This window comes from Tyto alba, unplaced genomic scaffold, assembly GCF_018691265.1.
Source record: "Tyto alba isolate M040663 unplaced genomic scaffold, T.alba_DEE_v4.0 Super-Scaffold_13, whole genome shotgun sequence".
NCBI classification, from domain to species: domain Eukaryota; kingdom Metazoa; phylum Chordata; class Aves; order Strigiformes; family Tytonidae; genus Tyto; species Tyto alba.
Genome location: NW_024881275.1, coordinates 32,454,759 through 32,477,148, shown reverse-complemented (window position 1 = coordinate 32,477,148; position 22,390 = coordinate 32,454,759). Strand labels below are relative to the sequence as shown.

At 40.5% G+C, this 22,390-nt stretch overlaps 1 protein-coding gene across 1 annotated transcript in view; it reads right to left on the bottom strand.

The window, feature by feature from the left end:
• LOC122152898 (vacuolar protein sorting-associated protein 13A-like) overlaps positions 1-2,716 on the bottom strand; it is a 68,291-nt gene extending 65,575 nt beyond the window's left edge. Inside the window, 1 exon segment of the mRNA XM_042788006.1 lies at positions 2,561-2,716. Within this exon segment, the coding sequence (XP_042643940.1) occupies positions 2,561-2,660 (100 nt within the window). The 5' untranslated portion in view covers positions 2,661-2,716.
• Between the last annotated feature and the right edge of the window lie 19,674 nt (positions 2,717-22,390).

Below are 22,390 nucleotides of genomic sequence, written 5' to 3'. Positions count from 1 at the left end.
TGTAATTTCAAGACTACATGATTTATGTAAAATTTAACAAGTTTATCATGACACATAAAGACACTGTATGAAAACGTATAGCTGCAATGGAAACACTTTCAGAGCATGAAGACAAGCATGAAAGTATTAAATTTACAAAAGACAGAGACAAAAAAATAGTACTATTTTTCTAAAAAAAAATATTTAGCTCCACAATTTCAGCAATTATGAATAAAATTATCAGTAGACTTTATATATACTGTGACTGTAGGGATCTACTATTCAGTGATGATGTCCATATAAAGACAGTAGTCTACTGCTACCAGTACTAATATTTGTTACTGCCTTTTAGATAGAGGGACGCAATTTCTAGGTCTGTCAAGATCTTTGGAATGAAAGAAATATTGCAGATGCACATGCCAATAAACATAGCTTAAGCTGCAAATACAAGTGAAAGCCTCATGCAGTAGGCCACAAAAAAATAAACTTCTACAGGTGATGCTTCCACAATGCTACACAGCAGTTCTGGGCATCTCTGAGCAAGCTTCAAATATCAATTTTTAGGCTAAGCAAGTAACAGACTACATAAAGAAAAACTGATTTTATTCTAGTACAAAGGCAGTTTACTGAGGAGAAAGGAATTTAGTTTAAAGAAAAAATATACTAAAGTCTCTAAAATATTAAAACTACTTGAACAGAAAATAATAGAAGAATCCCCAAATCAAATTCCATGTACATAAGAAGATGTAATAGCTGAATATTAAAACTCTAAAGTAAAAATTAGTGAGATCTATCTAGCTTTTTAAAAACAGTGAGAGAGCTAATGCTCATCTAATCTGGTTAAGAGTTGCCTCGTAGAAACAGAAACTGTCAAGAGTAACCACCAGCAATCTACAAACTGGAAAAATAAGCTTCTACCTTTCTGTAATGTATAAACATTGCCCAAAACATTTACAGAATGTTCCATATTTTACATTAAATATTTTGCCTGCCTTCCCCGAACAGAAAGAAGAAAGTATGATAACTGAAGTACTTGTTAAGTACAGATCAAACAATTAGTTCAACACAATTTTGTTGAAAGATGCAATAACTCAATCATCTGAAAGAAGACACACATAATCTATAATAAATATCCTATATTGGGCCTTACTGCTAGAGATCAACAACTACTAACTTCTCTCCAGCAGTTACATGTGCTGTTGCAGTGCAAGACTCCATATAGAGGCTGAACTTCGCAAAGATCCTACAAATGCCTTGACTAACTGAAGGAAAATTACTGCAGAGATGAAACCATGTAAAGACGCCATTTCGGGAAACAGAAGCATGAAACATAAATGTCCAAGACGCAAAAAACTCCAGGAGAAGCTTCCAAAATATGATTCATATACACGAGTACCTAAGAATGGAATTGTAGGTAGGGAATACCTCAAGGATGCTTCACACCTGCAGACATATGAACGCACATGTAAAAAACCCCTGCACTTCTGCGTTTGTTTTTGCTGATGCTGCAAACGCCTAGAATGCACATCCAAAACCGATCCAGAAGCGGCCCCTGCACATGCATCTGTTAATTGCTGTGTCTCACTCTTCTTATGCTACCTTACTTTGCCCAAACATACTGAAAACAGAGACCTTCGTTGATGTTTTCTTGTAAATACATTACTGATGGGCCCTCAAGAGAGCACATCCAAACTGAATACCTTCCTCCCTTCAGAACTGGCATGCTAATTTATTTCTACAGGCTACTGCTTACCTCGCCTAGCTCAGCTGGTCACAGCCTCTGCAACTACCTAAGACGGGCTCTACTTCTGACTTTAAACGCTAAAAACAACAAATATTTTAGATCTACATATGACAGCACCAAGAATGGCACGTCACTGCTGTTTGCCGAGGCCACTCGCTTCCACCAGCACACCACCGGCACTAAAACGCTACCAAAACCCCAGGCGTTCATTTTCAGTTTCTTATTTCCGGGCAGAGAAAATGTCAGTCGGTTCAGTTTCGCACCCCCTCCGCGCCGCGTCAGGCTGCCGGCTACGGCTGCACCCCGCCGACAGCCCAGCCCTCCCCAAACTTTCCGCGAGTGCCACCCGACCCGACCCCCGCGAGCTCCCGAGCCAAGGTACGTCCCCAGCCAGGAGACGGCAGGAACGGCAGCTCCACATGGGGAAAAAAAAAAAAACAAAAAAAAAAAACCAACAAAAACCAGAACCCAAGCGGAGGTTCCTACACCTCATGCGATTTGGCAGGGGTTTTCTCTCCCTTGCTCCGCAGCAACTCCCGCCCCGCCGCCCCCCGCTGCCGCAACCGGCTGCTCCACGCCCCCCGCGGGCACCTCCTCCCCAGCCCGCCCGCCCCCACCTCTATTTTTAAGCGGAGCGGCGGCGGAGCTGCCGGGCAGGCGGCCCAGCGCGGTGCAGGGCGCGGCACCGCCCGGACGCCACCGCCCCGGTCCCCTCGCTTGAGCGAGCGAGCGGCCGGGCGGGCAGCGCCGCGGAGGGCGGCGGCGGGCAGGCGGCTCGCCGGGCCGGGCCGGGCCGGGCCGGGCGGCGCGTCCCCCCGCGTCGCGGCAGCCCCGTACCTCCCCAGATGCCCAGCTTCAGCTGGGAGCTGTCCAGGTTCACCACGTAGTCTCCGAGGAAGCGGTTCAGGACGTCCACGACCAGCGACTCGAACACCATCGTGCCCCGGCGGCAGAAGCAGCAGCCGCAGCAGCAGCGCCGCCGCCCCGGCTCCGGCCCCCGCCCTCCCCGCTACACACGCTGCGGCGCCCCGCCCCTCCGCGGGACGGGGCGGGCCCCGAGGCCTTCGCCCCGCCCACCGCCCGCCAGACGTCAAACCGCGGCGAGGGCTCCTCCCCACCCTTCCCACACGCCTTCCCCCCCCGCCTCCCTCCGCGCTGTGCGCACGCGCCCTGGGCTGCCTCCTCGCGCGTCGGCGCGGGGCGCGTGAGGGTACGGCGGCCGGCGAGGGGCGGGGCGGGCGGCTCGGCCTGGGCCTGGTGGCGGTCCCGGCGGCTTTCGAGGGAAATAGGGGGGTGTCACACGGACTGGCCGCTTGAACTCCGAGGAGTGTAAACGGGGTAGTCATGACGATTTTTGGAATAACTTTTTTTTTCTCCAGGCTGGGCATGGGTAGGAGTTACTCTGTCTCCCAGCTGTTTGAGAATCGCTGAACTATTATTAGCGTAATGACTAAACCAGGTTGAATTTCCAAATTCGGCTTCTCCAAAGAGCTTGACTCTCGTGCCATTTTTCTGGCTTGGGGATTTGCTGAATCAAACTGAAAAATCTGGGTCACATTAGTCCAAGTGACTGGGCTGAGGCTTCCTACTCTCCCCAGTTCTTGCTCTGCCAAACAGCCACAACGCATTTCTTTGATGATCCAAGAAGAATACAATTATCGTCCAGCCTGTTCCTGGAATGGTAGCAATTAGGCTTGAAATCAAATTAAAAGCTGTTATTGATAAGCAAACCTCTGAACTTTTGCAGCACGTGGTCTTAGGTTTGCATGGCAAGACTGAGGGCACAGAGGGCTGGCTGCTGTGGGACACAGCCAGTTACCACCAGCTCCAGCAGACCCAGGGCAAGGCACAACCGGGCCCCTCAACAACGCTTGTGACACCTCTCTGGTAATGTATTTAAGAAGGGGTTAGAAATGCTGTACAGCAGCTGTGAGAGAAGTGAGAAAGAAGCCTTGCAGACACCAAGGTCAGTGGAGAAGAAGAGGAGGAGGTGCTCCAGGTGCTGGAGCAGAGATTCCCCTTGCAGCTGGTGAGGCCCCTGCAGCCCATGGAGGTTCCTGGTGGAACAGATACCCACCTGCAGCCCATGGAGAAACACACAGCACAGCAGGTGGACATGCCCTGAAGGAAGCAGCAGCCCATGGGGTGCCCACATAGGAGCAGGTTTTCTGGTATGACTTGTGGCCTGGAGTGGTACCCACACTGGAGCAGCCTGTATTCTTTTCATTCAGTGCCACTGAACCTTTGTATCTAACACAGTAAATTAAACCATTTTAATTATAATGTCTTACTCACAGGGGAGGGAGGAGTGGGAAGACTGCCAGGACCATTTAATTCCTTTTTACAGCAACAGAAGAATGCTACCTACCACTTCTGACCTTTCCTTTCACTGTGCCATTCATTTGCCTTCTTACCCACAGCCTGCCCCCAACATGCAGAATGTAATCAGTCAAGAAGTAGTTTGAGTTAAGGAAGCACACTTTTATCAGAGACATAATTGTTGTATATTAATTCAAGGAAGGGGAAAGAGACTGAAAAAGAATAACAGACAACAAAAAACCATACCGTCTTATTGACACTTAGGTTTCTCTGAAGTGTATTGGATATTGTTTGAAGAAATTGCAATATTTGCATTTCTAGTTCTTGGGTTTAGCACCTTTTTCTCTTGAGAGGCAGAAGTAACATGAAAATAAACACTACATAAGAAAGAGAAAAATCGGGCCAATAAAAAACAAAATGAGATCAGCAACTTGTACACATCAAGTACAACTGTGGCCATGCACTAATACACATACATAGGAACATTAATGCAGCAGGCTTTCTATAAATTTCTTATACAAAGTCAAACATATTTCTTATAAGTTGTGTTTAGAGAAAAGTGTGAACAGAGGGCTTTTCTTATTTTGTGACTAAATCATGTATCTTCCTATTAAGTTGGTGAAAAGCTAGTTGTTAAATCCATTTACATACACTCCAGTCCACTTAGTCTCCCAAAGTCAGGCTTTGGCAGCATGCATCCTCAGGATTCACTTCTACCAATCAAGTTTTCCAAATGAACCTTCTTTTGTAGGTCTGCAGATTCTTAGGGTATAGGTAAAGCTTCTATGTCTTATTCACATACTCTGCAGAAGGCGTTCTTAAGTCAGGGGAACAGTAGTGTTCTATGTTAAATAACATTTGTGTTGATCAAAAGGGTACCATTTTAATTTTTTTACTCCAAAAGTTTTTTTTTGTTATGATGGATCTTTCTGCTGCACAAAATATGGGTGAATGTTCCACAGCAGTCAGCTAGGCTTGGAGCTCTCCAATGGAGAAAAACTGCTTACTGTCGTTGAACTGCTAGCCTTGGTGTGGCTGACCATGGATGAGCATGTGATTTCTACTAGTGACTCTTGTATAGTTAGAAATCCGTAACATCTTGCCCCACAGCTCACTAGCACCAGCGTGTGCGGTGTGATTTCAAGCCCAGCTGGAGCAGTAGCTGGGAAGTAAGGGACACGATATGTCAAACCGTGGAGTATCAGTGGAGCCTGTCCAGTCTCATGAACCAAAATTTCTCCCTGGGATTTCCATGAAATTTGAGCAGTCTACACACATGACACAGTCACAGCCATCGGGACAGCATTTTTTTCCAATTGAACTGGTGTTCTGTGTGTTCCTGCAGTCCCCATAGAAATCCATTAGTAATCTCTGTGCTTTTCCCAATTCTGTAATCAAAGGTGCCAATACCTTGATGGCACTTCACCCCCCTAACAACACTGTTTAACATCTGGATGAGTGTTAGTAACCAGGTTTCCAGACTCCCTGCTCATACTGCTTCTTCAAGCTGAGCCTGGAGGCCACAGTCTTCTCTGTGCCAGAGGGGGATCCCAGGTCAGCTCACTGCCAACCTCTGTGTGAACACTGCTCAGATTTCTGCTGCAGTGACACAACATCTCACAGGTCTACCAGGAAAGCAGGTCTTCCTCAGGGTACAGTGCTGTCCTCTGCTGCAGGACAATAACAAGCAGCCTTCTCAGTCACATATTGGAGTTCAGGGAAGTAAGTTTGGTCATAGAAAAAAATATAAAAGATGCTTCTGCTTGTTTTTATTCTCCTCAAAATCTTCTTCTAATGAAGTCACATAACTTTAGGTATGCTGTCATGATTCCATGTATTTTCATGTTCATAAATATGAAAATTCTTATTCTTGTTTCTTCCATGTGGCAGATAGTGCTTTCAAAATGGATTCGGCTCAAAGAAGCATGAAGGGTGGTAAATGAAACAGGATGGACTATGAACATCTTTTATTGTGACCCTGAAACCAGAACTCTTATCAGTCTTACAAGGATGTCAAAATTTATGAACTATTTCATGAACTATTTTAGAATGCACTAATAACTGCAATAAACCCCCACATCCTGGGGATGCCTTATTTCTAAAGCTTTCAGAGCCACATGATTTGGAATCTCCTTCGGAATCAGCTGAATCACTGTGGAACAGCATTTGCTCTATTTACACAACCTTTTCCTCAGGACAAGGTGAAATACATTTAAGTCCTAAACTACTTCAATTATACATGAAGCAATGCAGTAAATGCTGAAAAGTATAGCAATCTTACTCAGTAATTCCAAATAAGAGGGTACTTGTGCTGAGGATTTTAGGTGGAATGTCATCCCAACTGGAAGGCTAGGAACAGTATTTAGTTGTTTGCACTGGCAGATCACCTATACCTGTATTGGAAAGCAAATACGTCATGCTTTCTGCTTCACCTACAGTCATGTGCTGTAAAATCAGTAATGAATCTCATACAGATTTAACAACACAACCTAGATGTATATTTTTATGTTGCATGCAACATGAAAACATGTTTCTAAATCAGATTTATGACCACAATATTTGAACTAATAATACATGGATGTAATTAACTCCATTTCAAATGTTATTTTTACATATAGCCTCTGAAGTCCTTAAGTTCCTCACTCATCATTATTGTCTCTACCTGACTGGATTACCCTCTTGCAGCTAATTTGCTATCCTTGTAATTTCACTGTCACACACACACAAAAAAAAAGCTGTAGTAAAGCATCAGTTAAAACACTGAGACTTGAATTATTCCAGGAGGGGTGTAACTATTTTTGCCTAAGACTGTGTCAATTTTCATGGTAGTTCCTTTATGAAAAACTTTAATTTTAAATGACAAAAGTTTAGATCTCTTTATATCATCCCATGAAGAAAGAAATCCTCATTAATACCAAGAATTTTGCTGGTTTTAGTAACTGCACTTTGTTGCTTTGGGAATTTTCCTGGGACTAAGGACATGGCTACACTAAAATTAACATCTTTTTTGCTCTAAATGGCTTATCATAAATGTCCTCAACTACAATGACATGCATCCTAAGGTCTGCATTACCTGCATTATCTTCAGTAGCTAGCCTCAGCAGACCTCTTTTGTCAAGCCACACTGTATTCTCTTTCCACAGTACTTTATTACACTGGATGAAATTGAGAGATAATGCAGGAGCAGAAAGCAGGGTAGGTAATGAACCTGTAGATTTTATCAGATACTCAGAATTGCTGTCTGGAGACAAGCATTTCTCTGTAGAAGACACAGATTTTCACTGCAGTCTAGGTGGATGTCATTTTGGAAGTCCTACTCAGAAAGGTGCTGTGACTAATAAATTGAGCCAGTGAAGACCTTGAAGCTGACTTCTTCATAAATAGAGATCAGTGTGACCTTTTTCAATCATAATGGGCCATATTTTCTTGTAAGCATATATTGTAGTTGTTACGTGTTTCACGTGAACTCAGTGGTAGTTTCTGCAAATGGTTGCTTAAAACAGGTTTCATACCGATTTGCTTTGAAGTTCTTATTTTCTTACGTGTTTACAGTAATTGTAAAATCTATGTGGAATAAGGATTCCTTTCCAGTACACAGATGTGCGAGAATTCAAAAATACCATGTTTTGACAATTGCTGTGCACTTTATCTATATGATTCAGTATGAGCTCTGCCATATAGGCTGATGTTTTTCATATTTCATCTTTATCATTATTATTGTTGATTATGGGGGTTTTTTTCAGAGTCAGGGAGACTTCTGAAAAATTATCTTTTTTTTTTTTTTTTAAGGAACACAGGATATTTCTGTAGAGGTTAGATATACTGGCCAGGTACCAACAGCATTCATTGGTCTTGGTAGTTTGGTAGGGATAAAGATCTGGGAATATTTTCTAGAGTCAAGACATTTATTGGCAATTTGGAGTTCCTGTCTTCTGAACTAACATCTTTGTTAGTTGAAATTCTTTGGTTTTCACCAGATGGGCTTATTGCAGTGTTTTCATGATTTATTTTAATTAACATAAATATTTGAAGGATTGTCTGGGTTAATAGGAACATGTTTGGAAATGATCTAAGGAAAACAAGAGAAACAGATATGAAAAATCAGGAGAAACAATGACTATTTTAAAACTCTATTTTTTAATTTCTGTTGGAGTATTTGAAGTAGATTGCATGAATAAAAAAAAAAGTACATACCGTATAGTCAGCAGAAAATATGCTAAATGAAGTTGCAGTCTAACATAGGAGTAGACAAAAGAGCAAAAGAGGTTTTTCCAACTTATTTGGTATATTGACAGATCTTCCAGCTGATTAAAAGAACTGATGAAGTACTACACTTAACATTTAATGTACTTTCTTTATTTTTCATCTAAATAAACATAATATACACCATGCTTCAGAATTTGCATTTAATTTGAAATTTGGCATATCGCTCATAAGCAATGAAAAGCAGCATGACATAGGAAGAAAAATAAAATTGCAGATACTATGTCTCTGTGTACAGAGAAATACACATTTGTCTTACCATCTGGAAATACTGATCTGGCATCCTTGACAGGATGTTTAAATCTGACACTGAGCATATGTCCTTGTCTTTTTTCTTTACTCATGAAAGTGCTTGTCAGGTGACACAAGACATCACAAATAAAGCCCTGATTTCAATCAAAACCAATAGGCTGAGAGAAATTACTGTTGATAGAAAAATTTAATCTTACTAAAATGGCACCTTCTTCCCTTTGAGGAGAATATGATGTATAGTAGATCACTTACATTTCTAGTAGGCCAGCGTCTGCTTTATTTTGGACAGGAGTGTTAGGATTAAACTCGCATATATTTCTTGCCATTACAGGGGGTGTTATAGGCTATACACATGCAGTATGTCATTCATATTGATATCAGCATGAAAAGCAGATAAACACACAGGTGAAGATATGTTACATATTTAGCTAAATTGCAGATATTTGCTTATATCCTGCAAATCCTGGGATCTTGTGTCATTTTTAAAATCAATATAGATTTGTTGAAATTAAAATGTCTTTTATTTCTCTGATTCTTAATGCCTACTATGTCAAAAAAGTTTAAAACTTTTGTTCACTTGAGAAGTTACTATATTGAAATGTCTTGAATTTAATCTTTAAATATTTTCATTTATATGTAGCACCTACCCTAATATCTGAAAAAAAAAAAAAACAACAAAACTCCAGTTCAAGCAGTATTCATGATTTCTGTAGTTTATCTGTGCTTCTCAAAACAGACATATAGCCAGGTTTCATAAGTGTTAAAAGCAGAGGTGCTTTTGTTTGAGGGAGTTTTGCAGAATTTGTCGTAAATTCAGAATCTACAGAGTGGCTGGACTGAAAGCAAGGCTAGAGAAAAAGATCTGAAAACAAGGCTAGAGAGGAAGATCTGAAAGGAGACTGAGACAATACAGAGAGGTCCTATAGCTTATAGCTATTAAAAAAAAAAAAAAAAAGCCATGCTGATGTACACTTTCAAACCTATGCATTATGACTTCAGACAGACAAAATCCTTTGACACCTTTTTAATAATAGCGATAAATCTTTCCAACAAAGTGGTTTAAAGGATTTACAGTTTAAAAATATGTATCATGAAAGACCATTAATCCATCCGAAAGGTTCGCAGATAAAGGGTACCTTTGTTTTGAATCATTTGGGAGATAGTTTCTCGACCTTTAGTTCCTGCTCTACTGCTTTTCTAGGTCTTTGATTACTGGGACCAATCAAAACATGTTTTGCCCCTTTTAAGTATACAATTTCACTGAAGCCAAATGCTCTGTAGAAATGCATAGTTAATGATAGGTTTTATCTGGTAGCATTATCAGATAAATTTTTAAATTGACAGAGGAAAAGGAGTGAATGGACTACTCAGCTTGAACACACATAGTATGACAATTGCTCCACTGTTAAAGCACCTGAAATATTGAAACCTTTCCTCCTTTGAGTTGTTAGACCCATTTCAAACCTATTCCTACTGTGTTTCTACTATAACTCACAGGATTTGGGAGCTCTGTGCTGACCCTTGCTTTTCTATTGTGGCTAAAATATAGGGAAATGATTACTCTAAAGTTTCAATTGAAAAAAAGTGACATTAAAAAAAGGTAGCAACTCTAGCAACCTTAGAAGTGGGACTTCCTGCACCATTCCATACACTCCGAGTTGGGTTCCCAAACGGCTAAGTTTTGCAGTAGCATTTGTTTTTACTGTCTGTTCTTGGAAGAGCAGCATTAGTGTCGTTGTAAGTGACCCTCCTATCAGCAAAGTGAACAGAAGTGTTAACACTGATTCGAGAAGAAATGATGTCAGGGCCCCAGTATGGCAATTCTGAATGCTGGAAATACAAGTAATCTGTATTTGACATTGCAAATTTACACAAGAGAAACCAATGTTAATAAAATTACTCATAGGATACAGATGCTATTGACAGAAATGCTGAGGCTACGCTACCTGCTATTTTGTATTACCCAGACCTCTTTTTGTCACAAATGTCAGCTAGATATAACTTCCTTAATTTTAAGAAACCACTTTACAGAACTCATAGGCCATCCTCAGCTTTTTCTTTACCCCTAGCCTCTGTGGATGAAGCACAGTTCCATTTGTTCAGCCGCAGTGTACATTCCTGCTGTGCTGTGGGGACAAATGCCTGCAGTATGCTGCATATCCTGCACAACATGCGGGACTTTGCTTCTATTTATATATGCCATGTAATTGTTGAACATATTATTCGTGTTTTAATTAAACACTAAGCACTGCACTTCCTGTACTGCATTCACACTTTTGTTGTGCTACTGAACCTCAGTCCGATAATATAGTTGTGTTATTGCAGCTCTGCTGGTGCAATGCTGAAGGTTGTTGTTGATGTTGATAGTAGTAGTAGTAGTAGTAGCAGCAGCAGTAGTCAAATGGTAGTATGATAGTTTTAGCCTGTAGGACAGTTTAGTCTGCTAAATCATTGTCTCTAGCGGGTTTCTTGGTGTGGGAAAAAGTATGGGGGTAGACAGGAGAGAAAGCAAGTGTGTGTTGTCAGATCTGATTGTCAGCATGTGTCTAAATAAACATCTTTAATCTGTTTCAGCTGGCCAACCCAGAAATATGACTGACTACTTCTCATGAAGTGTTTATTGCTGGGACTGTTTTGCAGTATATGTATTTTAAAAATTCTCCTGCGTCATGGGTCAGCTGATAGGAATACCAAAAAAATGGTAAAATAGGGAAACCAAAAAATGATCTTAAATGATCTTACATGGTGTGTGTGGGGGGGTGTCTGTGTGAAGGTGGGAAAGGGTGGCAAAGCTCAAATACCACTGGGAAGCCTTAACAATAATGGAACCTCTGAATACTGCATTTGACACTTGGTGTTTTTCCTCATAACACTGCATGAATCAGAGTGAATGAGCAATTTAACTAGGAATGTTAAGGACACAGAGTTACAGTTGGAGGGCAGCCTTCCTTAAATGATGGAGACAGCACCATCTGGTGAGCATATGCAGATTTCTCAGCATAGTATTGGATTGACGGGCTCATGCATTTTCTAGTAGTCTATATTCAACAAATAATTACAATTAACATGAATAATTTTAAGTTATTTTATGTCCCTTTTTAAATGAAGTTCACAGGACAAACATAAATTCTCACAAAGATAGTTGCATTTCAGGTGGAATTGGCCTTTGGAAAGCATCCATGGCAGTGCAGAAATCTAGTAGCGAGTGGGTGAGTTCTGTATGGAAGTAGGTGGTAGAGCAAGACTATGTGATCTTCTCATATTGTTAGTGTTCTTAGGTACAATAGATAAAAGGCTGAGAAGAGATGATAGAACTTCTTGCCAGAACCATTCTTGCAGGTTTTTGTTCTGTCCACAGAGTAAGAAACCTAATGTAGATGCTAAAAATAATTTGTAGAAGTCCTAGGGATTAAAGCCACATTTCTGTCCCCTTTTAAAAAGCCATTGATATTGTAATCTGTGAAGATGCTCTGTAGACAGGTCCTGGCAAAACAGTTCTTCAAAGTAACATTTGGATGTGGACTGTGAATATACTTGCTGCGATGGGGTGTCGACTTGCTCATCTCTGCCGTCCAGGGGGACTGGAGCCACCATTGCTACATCTCATTTCCTGGTCTCTCTGCACTGTACTTGCTCTGCAGCTGTAAGTGAAGATACTTGGACTCCATGGCTCAAATGGCAAATCTGAATCCAGTAGTTCCCCTATATAAGCTTTTTCTTAGGAAGAGGGTGTATGGGCACTTGTACTCCAGTTAGAGGAGTGATGGATCACTGTAGTTAAAATCCACATGACAATACAGCTCAATTAATTTTAAAACACCTAGCCCAGGTAGTCTAATTGAAGTCCATGACTGCTTTTATCATTGTATTAGAAAAGCACTAGAGTACAAACATATGCAAAAGCAGCTGCTAACTTGTGACAGGTAACTGTTTAGAAGGTCTGAAGTCATCACTGATGAGAAATAGAAGGCGACATGGGAAATATAGTGAAGAAACATGGAAAAGCAGATACTCACTCATCTTCAAAGACTAAATTTTGCATGTACGTATTGTTTGAGCTTTGTCCCTTGCTACTTGAAACTGTAGCCAAAACCACTTGCTCCCCTGCGAAACAATGCCTGTATTGGTGTTAGCTAAAGGTTGTCCCTTACTTTATGTACAGTGAATTTTCTATATCATTATAGTAAGTCATTAAGTATTGTTAGCATGATTTTTCTTCTTGATCCGTACTATTAAACATTTTAGGTATCAAAACGAAAACTCAGAGTGATTAATTATTTTTCTTATGAAATGATGAATAAAAATTTGGTGACCGTGTTTGTTTAGACAACTTTTTAATTCTTTTTAATGTAGTGTAGTCCTGACTGTAGTGCATGACTGTGTGACAGCTATAAGTGTACAGATCAGTAGTAACATTAGATTTATCAACACCTATGTACATCTTTGAATCACCTTTTCTTTAAACTTTTCACATATTGAACAATGACTGTTTTTCTTATTTTACATCTCTTACCCTCTTTTCTAACATTGTGACGAGGTTTCATCTTATGGTCTGCTAGGGACTTAAGTATTCTCTTGTAAGAGAATTTATCAAAAAATTTCAGACTGTCTAAATAGTGGAAAAGCCCGTTAACTCTTTTATTTTCTGCGCTAAGTTTTCTGTTTTAACTGTTCAAAGAACAGGCTAATGATTCATAATAGGTATTTGTAGGCCACTTCTTGGTTTGTCCCTGATACTACGGTGTAGAATTCTGTCTAGCAACTTCTTCACTTACTTTGACTTATACTGAATTGAGCTTATTTACCTACAAAACACTGAAACCAAGTAATTGTTTCAGTGAGGAAAATGTATGTTATGAGAACCAGAACCCAAATAATGATCATCTGCTTGTGAAATTGTGTCTCTTCTCAGTTTTACTGCCACTGGGCAATCCTCTGTGGTTAGAAGTCTTTAAAAATACCTAAAGATTAGCTTGTAGTGAGTACCTGAAGTTGTTCAACTCTATGTCTTAATCTACATGACCTGATGCCTGTTGAAATTCTCCTTCTCAAGACATGGCCACAAGCTGGCCATACATTATTTAGGGAAGTGTAGCAGTATGGAAGGGATGCTTAGGAATTGAACTGAAGTACTAGAGTATTAAATTCATTTTGGAGTTTTACCCTTTAAGTAGGTTGGCCAAAGATAGGCAGCTTGCTCTGGGCAGCAAGCAAGGCAGGCTGCCTCCATGCTTCAGAGCGTTCCCAGTGAAATGCATTTAAACCACTTTTACTGTAGGGAGTTTCTTGCATCACAGCAGGGAAATGATAGAGTTTTAAAGACTTAGACAACTGGATGACAGTAATTGTGTGAATTTCAGTGGCATGTAGTAGATTTATGCACGTGTAGAGGAAGTTGCTTAACAGTCTCTGAGCCCCAAGCCAAATCATTTATTGAAAATCACATTCTCAAACTGAACAGGGCAGGTCTGAAGTGATCACCACCCTAAAGAGAATATGTTCATAAATGCCACATGTGCATTTTGGATTACCAAGCCATTAGCTTGGTCATATGTCCAGGCTAATTAACCTACTTTCTTATAAAGTAAGGTTCTAGTTCAGTTCCAGAACTAACTTGTTTGGAGCTAGCTTGCAAGCCCTTGTGCCATTGTTTTGTACTCACAATGTCTTTTGGTGTTTTGAACCTCAGAATTTAGGGTCTTACCTCCCATTTCATACCTCTGATGAATTCTTGTTGATTTGTGCTTTGAAGTTGCTTTAGAATTCTGATTTCCAGTTTCACTTCTCCCAGTACTTCATTAAGGTTGATTTTCAGTGTCCAAAAGCATAATGTGCTCTGTGTTAAAGGGCTTAAGCCCAAAACCTATTTTAATCATCTATTTTTATTTGTTGAAGCATCTGTTTTTTATACAGATGTAAAATTTCTATACAGCATAAAAATACAGCGCATAATGCATCATTAAGAACATACATGTATATCATATAGGACAGTGTGTAATAAAATATAATGTCTGTCACTGGTAAATTACAGTAATAAAAATCTCTTATTTTTAGTATCTATAAAACATGATTGCATTATGAATATTTTGCCTTAATTCCTTTTTTTTTGTGTGTGTGTGTTGTCAAAGCTCAATACTTAATGTATGCTTTTTGTAGACTTCCATCTGTGAGATACGAACATTGCTATGAAATTGGATAGTAGATATTTTAAAATGTGGTATTTCAGTTTATGTCTGTCCCAAAGGAGTATTTTGGTTTGAAGAGAAGTCTTTCTAAAATACATTTGTGGATTTTTATAAAACCAGAAGATGGCAGCAAGTGTTGACTAGAATTTTGTACCACTAAACCACTTCACACCTTCAGAGCAAATCGATATCTTTTGTAATGCAAGCATTTGCTTTGAATGTGCTGTGTATCAAAAAAAGAACTGATTTACATTTGCATCAGTACCACTATTCTTGCACAGGGAAGTAAGAGTGCTAATCCATTTCAAACAGATCTATTCATTTGAAAAGATTAATGCTGTGAGGGGCTGTCAGTGTGCATATGCCAAACAAATAATGCAATGATCTGTCTAATACGTTCCCTAGTAATACAAAGCCACATGTATAATGATGTTTTTTCTTCGAACTGCCATCTCTGAAGCTTTATGCAGCACACATTTGGAAGATAGACACTGTTTCTGAATAGGCATATCGACAGTTGAAAGTATTATAGTGATGGAAGATACGTTACATGTTGATTCCAGACTAGTTCAGAATGAAGGTAGTGCTTCCATGGAGGTTGGTAGGAACACGTAGAACCGAGGTCTAATTCTCCTCAGTGTATCAGCCTGTTTCTGGTTCTGCAGGATAGATGGGAACACAGCTTGGGACTTGATCAGTGAACCAGCAAGTAGAAGTGCAGGTTTAACACTTGGGTTCTAGATTTTAATCTGAGTGCTGTATATAACGTCAGTTTGTGGAGAGGCAGGAGTAAATGCTGACTTCTGCACATTCTTATTAGAATAGTACACTTGCCCAGAGCAGCTGATAGGAATAATTTCAAATCATTTCTGGAAATCACATACTGGGCCACGCAGTAAAGCTAACTTTGAGCAGATAGCTCAAAAGATCTTGCTGAAGTTAGAGAGGAAGATTGCTCTCCACTTAAATGACAGTGGATCAGAGAGGAGCTGGGAGAAATATAATGAACCTCACACATCATTATATAATAGTTTTGTGATATCAGCATCCTTCAAAGAGTTTATATTTAAAGAATTGTAGTGTAGATATTTTGATGTAAGGTTTAGATACCAAAAGTGACCTGGAAGCCACTCACGATTTTTAAAGTCTTCTGCATATTTTGCCTCATCTGAGCCTTTATAAGCCTAAAGGATCTTAATTTATTTAGTTTCTCCAAAGAGAAACCATCCCACAACTTTGATTATCTTCATTGTCTTGATTTTGTTTTTTCTCTTTATCTGTTCAAGATGCAGGAGAGACATGGGGTTTATACAGTGGTATGTTGATGTATATTCAGTGACATAATGATGTTATTCTTCTCCTATTAAATAATAACATTTGACTTGCTTACCTTTAGCGGCTGATAGTCCAACACTCATACAGCGAGGGAAGGAAATGAAAGAAAAATAAACAATTGAACTGATAATTTATTTGTGTGTGTTGCAACATCATGTTCAGAAAGCTGCTTCACTACCTTCTAAATAGAACAGCTGTGAAGATTTTTATTTTTTTTCTCTGTCCAACAGGAAGAGTTGTGGGAAAAAATGGACAAAACTTTTGAACTACAAGGTGAACTAAGTGACTGTAACAAATTTACAGAAATCAGAAGAAAAAATACCAGATTTGTTGGATTCTTTTGCGTAAGAAATAGTCTGTGTTGCACTGGTCAGGAGAATGTTGGTAAGAATATTGTTCAGGGATCTGAATGTTGTACAGCTGGTAGAATAACAGAATACAAAATTAGTGCTTTGAAAAGTGCAAATATCCAAGTGTCTTAAATGAAAGTATTGCCCGTCAATACTATAAGATTGAAAAGCAAAGAAAATTAGTTGTTATACCTACCTGTCTACTCATCACTGAATACTGCTGAAAACTGGGTATGATTTATTTCCAAAATGAAATTCAGTTCAGGAAGTCCTAGCGTGTTTTTAATCAACTCTGCAATATTTTAATCAGCTTTCTGGTTTAGAGACAAGTTAGATGGAAATCAAAATTTAGACAGAAAGTAATTAGGTACTTTTTTTCTGCTAGTTCACTTGATTGGTATGATCAACTGGTTCTCTGTTTCATCAAGTGATTGGTGAGTTCCACAGAAAACTTCACTAGTTTTCTAATATAAATAGGCTATAACAATGATTCTAAAATAAACCCATTGCACCAAATAAATATGCAGCTCTAAGAACTTGTTCTTCCACAACATTTTATATACAGTGTAACTTACCCCCCAAAGAAGTCAACCTGGAGTCATAACGGGAAGAAATGTGAGAGAGGACAATTAACACTATTAGTCATCTGCTACTGCAGGTAGCCATAAGTTAAATATCCTTTTTTTCAAAATTAATTACAATATTCTCCACTACTGCAGCAAAATATTAAGTGCTTTCTTCAAAACTGAACATCTGAAAGGGTGGAAAGGTGAATTTTCAAAAGTCTGTGACTACTGTCAAATATAAATTAGCATTTAGTGCTTTGTTGACTAACTCAACTTCTTTGAAGAGAGAAACATGCTGCTTACACCATGATGGATTCACAAAATCCACTCATTACTTGAGATATTTTGTAGTGCTGTTCAATCAGTGGGAGAAACCAGAGATTGGTAATTGAGAATGAATGTCAAGTAGTGTCAAGACTCCTCAGTTCATAAAGCTGATAACTCTGCGATTCCATTTGTCTCTTTACAGCTGATATGGTCTCCCTCTTTACCAACCTTTGACAGAAGAACATATATTATTCAAGTGCTGGCACAGCAACTATGCAAAATTTTATAAATGAAAAAATAAAAAATAGACCTTGATTTTGAAGGTATATTGCTGCAAACAACAACAACAAGAAAAATCACATAATAAATGCAAATCAGTGAAGCATGAGAACATCTGGAATGATTTCTTGACTATACGGGTGATAAATTCTCGTGTCTAGTAATGTCTCAGTTTTTGTCTCTTCTATTTTTGGCTTACCTTATCTATCATGACCATTAGTACTCTCTTACATAGTCTTTTCTAATCCCATTCAAATTAATTTCTTAATACACACTGGAATGTAAAGCCTCTTGAGAGTGATTCACTGTTGTAATATCACAATTTCTTGCTGGATTGCTTAATCAGTAGGGGGATAATGATATAAACCAACACACCACAACTCTGAATTGTCCTGTTATTCCAAGACATCTACACAGTAAACTGGTTTTACTGTAGCTTGAGAAAACTGTAGTTTTGAAAATAAATTTTTTAGTGTTTCAAGATGTTAATGTTCCATTAATTGTATGCCAGTCACATTGAAATAAATTGATCATCTCTAGCAGCACTATTCGAAAAGACTGCAAAAGATTTGTGTCTTCACATAGCCTAAAAAAGTGCCATAAACTTAGAGAGCCCCTTTGGCCAATATTAAAATTCCTCTGCGTTTTCTTGATACCAAACTTATCTCAGCAAGGAGGTACACTTTAAGAGACAGTACTATTATATATACATTCACATTTTTTAGCTTTTGCTTTTTTCCCGGCTAGTCAAGTGCAAGAGGAAATCTCAGGTTTGCAACCCAAACGTGTTTTAAGGCCTGGCCTTATTTTTGTCAGTTCTTTAATAACACACATTTTGAATTTTAAGTACATTTCCATTGCCTACATCTCAATAAAACTGTTGTAAGCCAACAGACAATTACACTTACTGTACCAAAATTCATGTTCTTACATAAGGACCTCCTTCCTCAGCTACAGGCTGGCCAAGATCCGCAGTATTTCTGCTTTTTTCCTCCTCTGTCTCTTCTTCAAGTATCTTTCTTCATTTAACTTGTTGGGGCTTTTTCCTCTTTGTATGCTATTAAATATTCAAGGGTTCAAAAGCATGACTGGAGTTCTCCTCTGTAAGTCTGTTCATTTATCTGCAGCTTTGGTGTGGATGTCTCCTTCAGGGGAGGTGGATACAATACCAGTGCACATCTTACAAATTGCACTAACTGATCTTCAGATAGATGTGAGACAGAATTGAAAACAATGTTACTACTCTTTTTGCTTTTCAAAGCAAAATTATTTTGTCAATTTTATTTTGTTCATTTTCATGTATTGTTAGAAAGGAAACAGAAGTGGAAGGTTCAACTATTAATTTTGTAGGAGGATCATGGTGTGGTCAAACCATGTGTGTGTGGTGAATGACACCATGAGAGAAGTTACACTAATAGGAGATTCTTAATGAAAAAGTCTTGATTGTTTGCAAATTCCTTCTATTTCACAAGAGTCTTGTTTTCCAGACTAGTCAGTACTGTTATTCCAGCACTTGTTACTGAGGGTTTGGTGGTTGTTTAATTGGACAAAATGGATAGGATTAAATAACTGTCATTTTCTAAATCACTCAGCTACCTTTGTTAGCTCTTCTGTGTAATTATTTTACACCCCCATTATGTGTTTGCATGCATTCTTGGCAGTTCCTGCAATTGCTTTGCTTACAAAAGAACTTTGGTTTGTTCTGTATTTAATTACAACCTCTAACTAAGCAACTTTGCACCAACTGGTGCTGAAATACATTAATTGGCATGGCCTTTAGACTGCAGAATGGCTTCTTCCCTATCAGTGAAACCTTACAAATTAGTATCCAAATATAAGCATGTAATAAATTTAACATAGATGTAGAAGGGTATTTATTACCCCTTCAGTCTTCCAAAGTTTCAGCTTTTGTACTGTATAATCTAATATAAAAGAGTGAAAAAATATTTATTTTGCATTGGTGTACAGCCTTGCATGTGATATACATTTAAATATGGCTATTTGGCTTATGGAGTTTATGTAGTCCCTACTGCTTTCATGTACCTGTCAAGCTGTACCACCAAGAGTCAAAGAATATCTTGTTCTGATGATAGAACATCCAGCCACGACATTGTGGAGCGACACAATCATTGTCTGACACAGATCTTGCCTATCTTAAGTTCTGTAACAAATATACAAATTGAAAAGAAACCTGAATTTGTACTTTTCTTTTTTCTTCCCCCCCCCCCCCCACCCCCTGACATAAATTTACATTGCTAAATGCATGTAATGTTGTGTATTTACTTGGGAGGTATTTAAGTATGAGTTTTCTCTGCCTGGATTCTATCTGTTTCAAATGCAAGAATGTATTTTGTTGCATCTCTGGTAAAAAAAACTGAAAATCCTGGAATTTCATGTTGCGAGTTGCCTTCCAAATTAACTTACTTGGAATTCAGATATACTTAAATCTGTTTTACCTAGGACAAAAAGAAAGACTTTTTTTAAAAAATTCAAAATGTGTACTTGTATCTTCTAGCCTGAAAATAAAGACAATCCCCAACGTTCCTTCCCTTGGCAAGAGTTCATTTAGCAGACATAACCATTAGGTAAATTAATGCTGAATTTGACAATATGAGCCCACAATTGTCAAGGAACTTTTTTGGAACTACAGGAATGAGAAAACCAGTATGTGGTGGGTTGACCCTGGCTGGACGCCAGGTGCCCAGCAAGCCACTCTCTCATTGGACAGGGGGAGAGAAATGCAATACAAGGGTCATGGGTTGAGATAAGGACAGGGAGATCACTGGGCAATTACTGTCACAAGCAAAACAGACTTGACTTGGGGAAATTAATTTAATATATTGCCAATCAAAAGTCAGAGTAGCATAATGAGAACTATAATAAAATCTTAAAACACCTTTCCCCCACCCCTCCCTTCTTCCCAGGCTCAGCTTCACTCCTGATTTCTCTACCCCCTCCCCATAAGTGGCACAGGGGGATGGGGAACAGGGGTTATGGTCAGTTCATCACACGTCTCTGCCACTCCTTCCTCCTCACTCTGCTCCCCTGCTTCAGTGTGGGATCCTACCCATGGGAGACAGCCCTCCATGAACTTCTCCAGTGTGGGTCTGGTGGGTTGATCTTGGCTGGACACCAGGGGCCCACCAAGCTGCTGTCTCACTCCCCTCCTCAGCAGCAGGGGGTGGGAAGAGAAAATAAGATGGAAAAAACTTGTGGGTCAAGAAAAAGGCAGTTTAATAAAGCAATAGCAAAGGTGACACGTGGAAGCAAAGGAAAACACACAAGATTTATTCTCTGCTTCCCATCAGCAGGTGATGTCCAGCCACTTCCTGGGAAGTGAGACTTCAGTATGCATAGCAGTTGCTCCAGAAAATAAATGTTGTAATAATGAATGCCCAAACCCCTCATCCTCCCATCACCCCACCCACCTCCTTCCCTTTTATTGCAGAGCAGACACCACATGGTGTGGCATATCCCTTTGGTCAGTTTGGGTCAGCTGTCCCCATTGTGTCCCCTCCCAAGATCTTGCCCACCCCCAGCTGACTGGTGAGGGGGGATGTTGGAGGGACAACAGCCTCGATGCTGTGCGAGCACTGCTCAGCTGCAGCTGGAACACTGGTGTGTGAGCAACACCCTTCTAGCTGCCGATACAAAGCACAGCACTATGAGGACCCAATACAGTGGGTCCTTCTCATGGGCTGCAGGTCTTCACAAACTGCTCCAGCGTGGGTCCCTTCCACAGGCTGCAGTCCTTCAAGAACTGACTGCTCCAGCGTGGGTCCCCTGTCAGGAATGGGTGGGAGAAAATGAAGCAAAAGGATTAGGAATCGAGATATGGACAGGAAAGGATGACTCACCCATTATGGTTACAGGCAAAAGACAGGCTTGTTAGGGGAAGAAAAGGAACATCACTTTAATTCAAATGCTACCAAAGACAACACTTAACAGACAAGGTGGGACAGTGAGAAGTGCCACCATGTACAAAAACACCTTCCCCCCACCCCTCCCTTCTTCCCAGGCTCGGCTCTGCTTCATATCTCTCCACCTCCTCCCCAGCAGTTCAGGGGACAGGGGATGGGGGCTACCGTCAGCTTGCCGCTCCTTCCTTCGCAGGAGGGGGGGTGAACATTGCATGTTCCTCTCTCCTGCTCCACATGGCTCCTCTCTCGTAGGAGACAGTCCTTCATGAACCTTCTCCGGCGTGAGTCCTCCCCATGGAATGCAGCCATTCCCTGGCTCATCCAGCGTGGGTCACCCCCATATGCTGCAGCTCCCCCAGCGCCGAACTACAGCAGTGGGGGCCGCTTCTCCCCACAGAGCCCCGGCTTCCTTTAAGCACAGCCACCTGCCCTGGTGTGGGCTCCTCCACAGCTGCTCTACCAGTGACCTTCAGGGGTGGGGGGGGGGCGGCCCTGCCCTCTCACCACGGGATGCCGGGGTCTCTGCTCCGGCACACCTCCCTCCCTCTTTCCTTCCTTCCTTCTCCTTCTTTCCACTGACCTGGGTGTTCGTCTTACTCATAACTCCTCACAAGTTCCCCAACCTCCTCCCATGTTCCCCTTCTTAAATACGTTCTCACAGAGGCGCAGCCACCGTCGCTGATTGGCTCGGCCTTGGTGCAGAGGTGGGGCCGACTTGGAGCTGGGGGAGCTTCCAGAAGCTTCTCACAGGGACCACCCCTACAGCCCCCTCCGCTGCTACTGAAAATCCCGCCACAGAAACCCAGCATAGGCATTGTGTCCAGCATGTAAACTGGGTGGAAAGCTGGCCCACGGATTTTCTCACTTTTACTCTTCTGATTCTCTCCCCCATCCCAGCAGAGGGAGTGAGCAAACGGCTACGTGGTGCTTC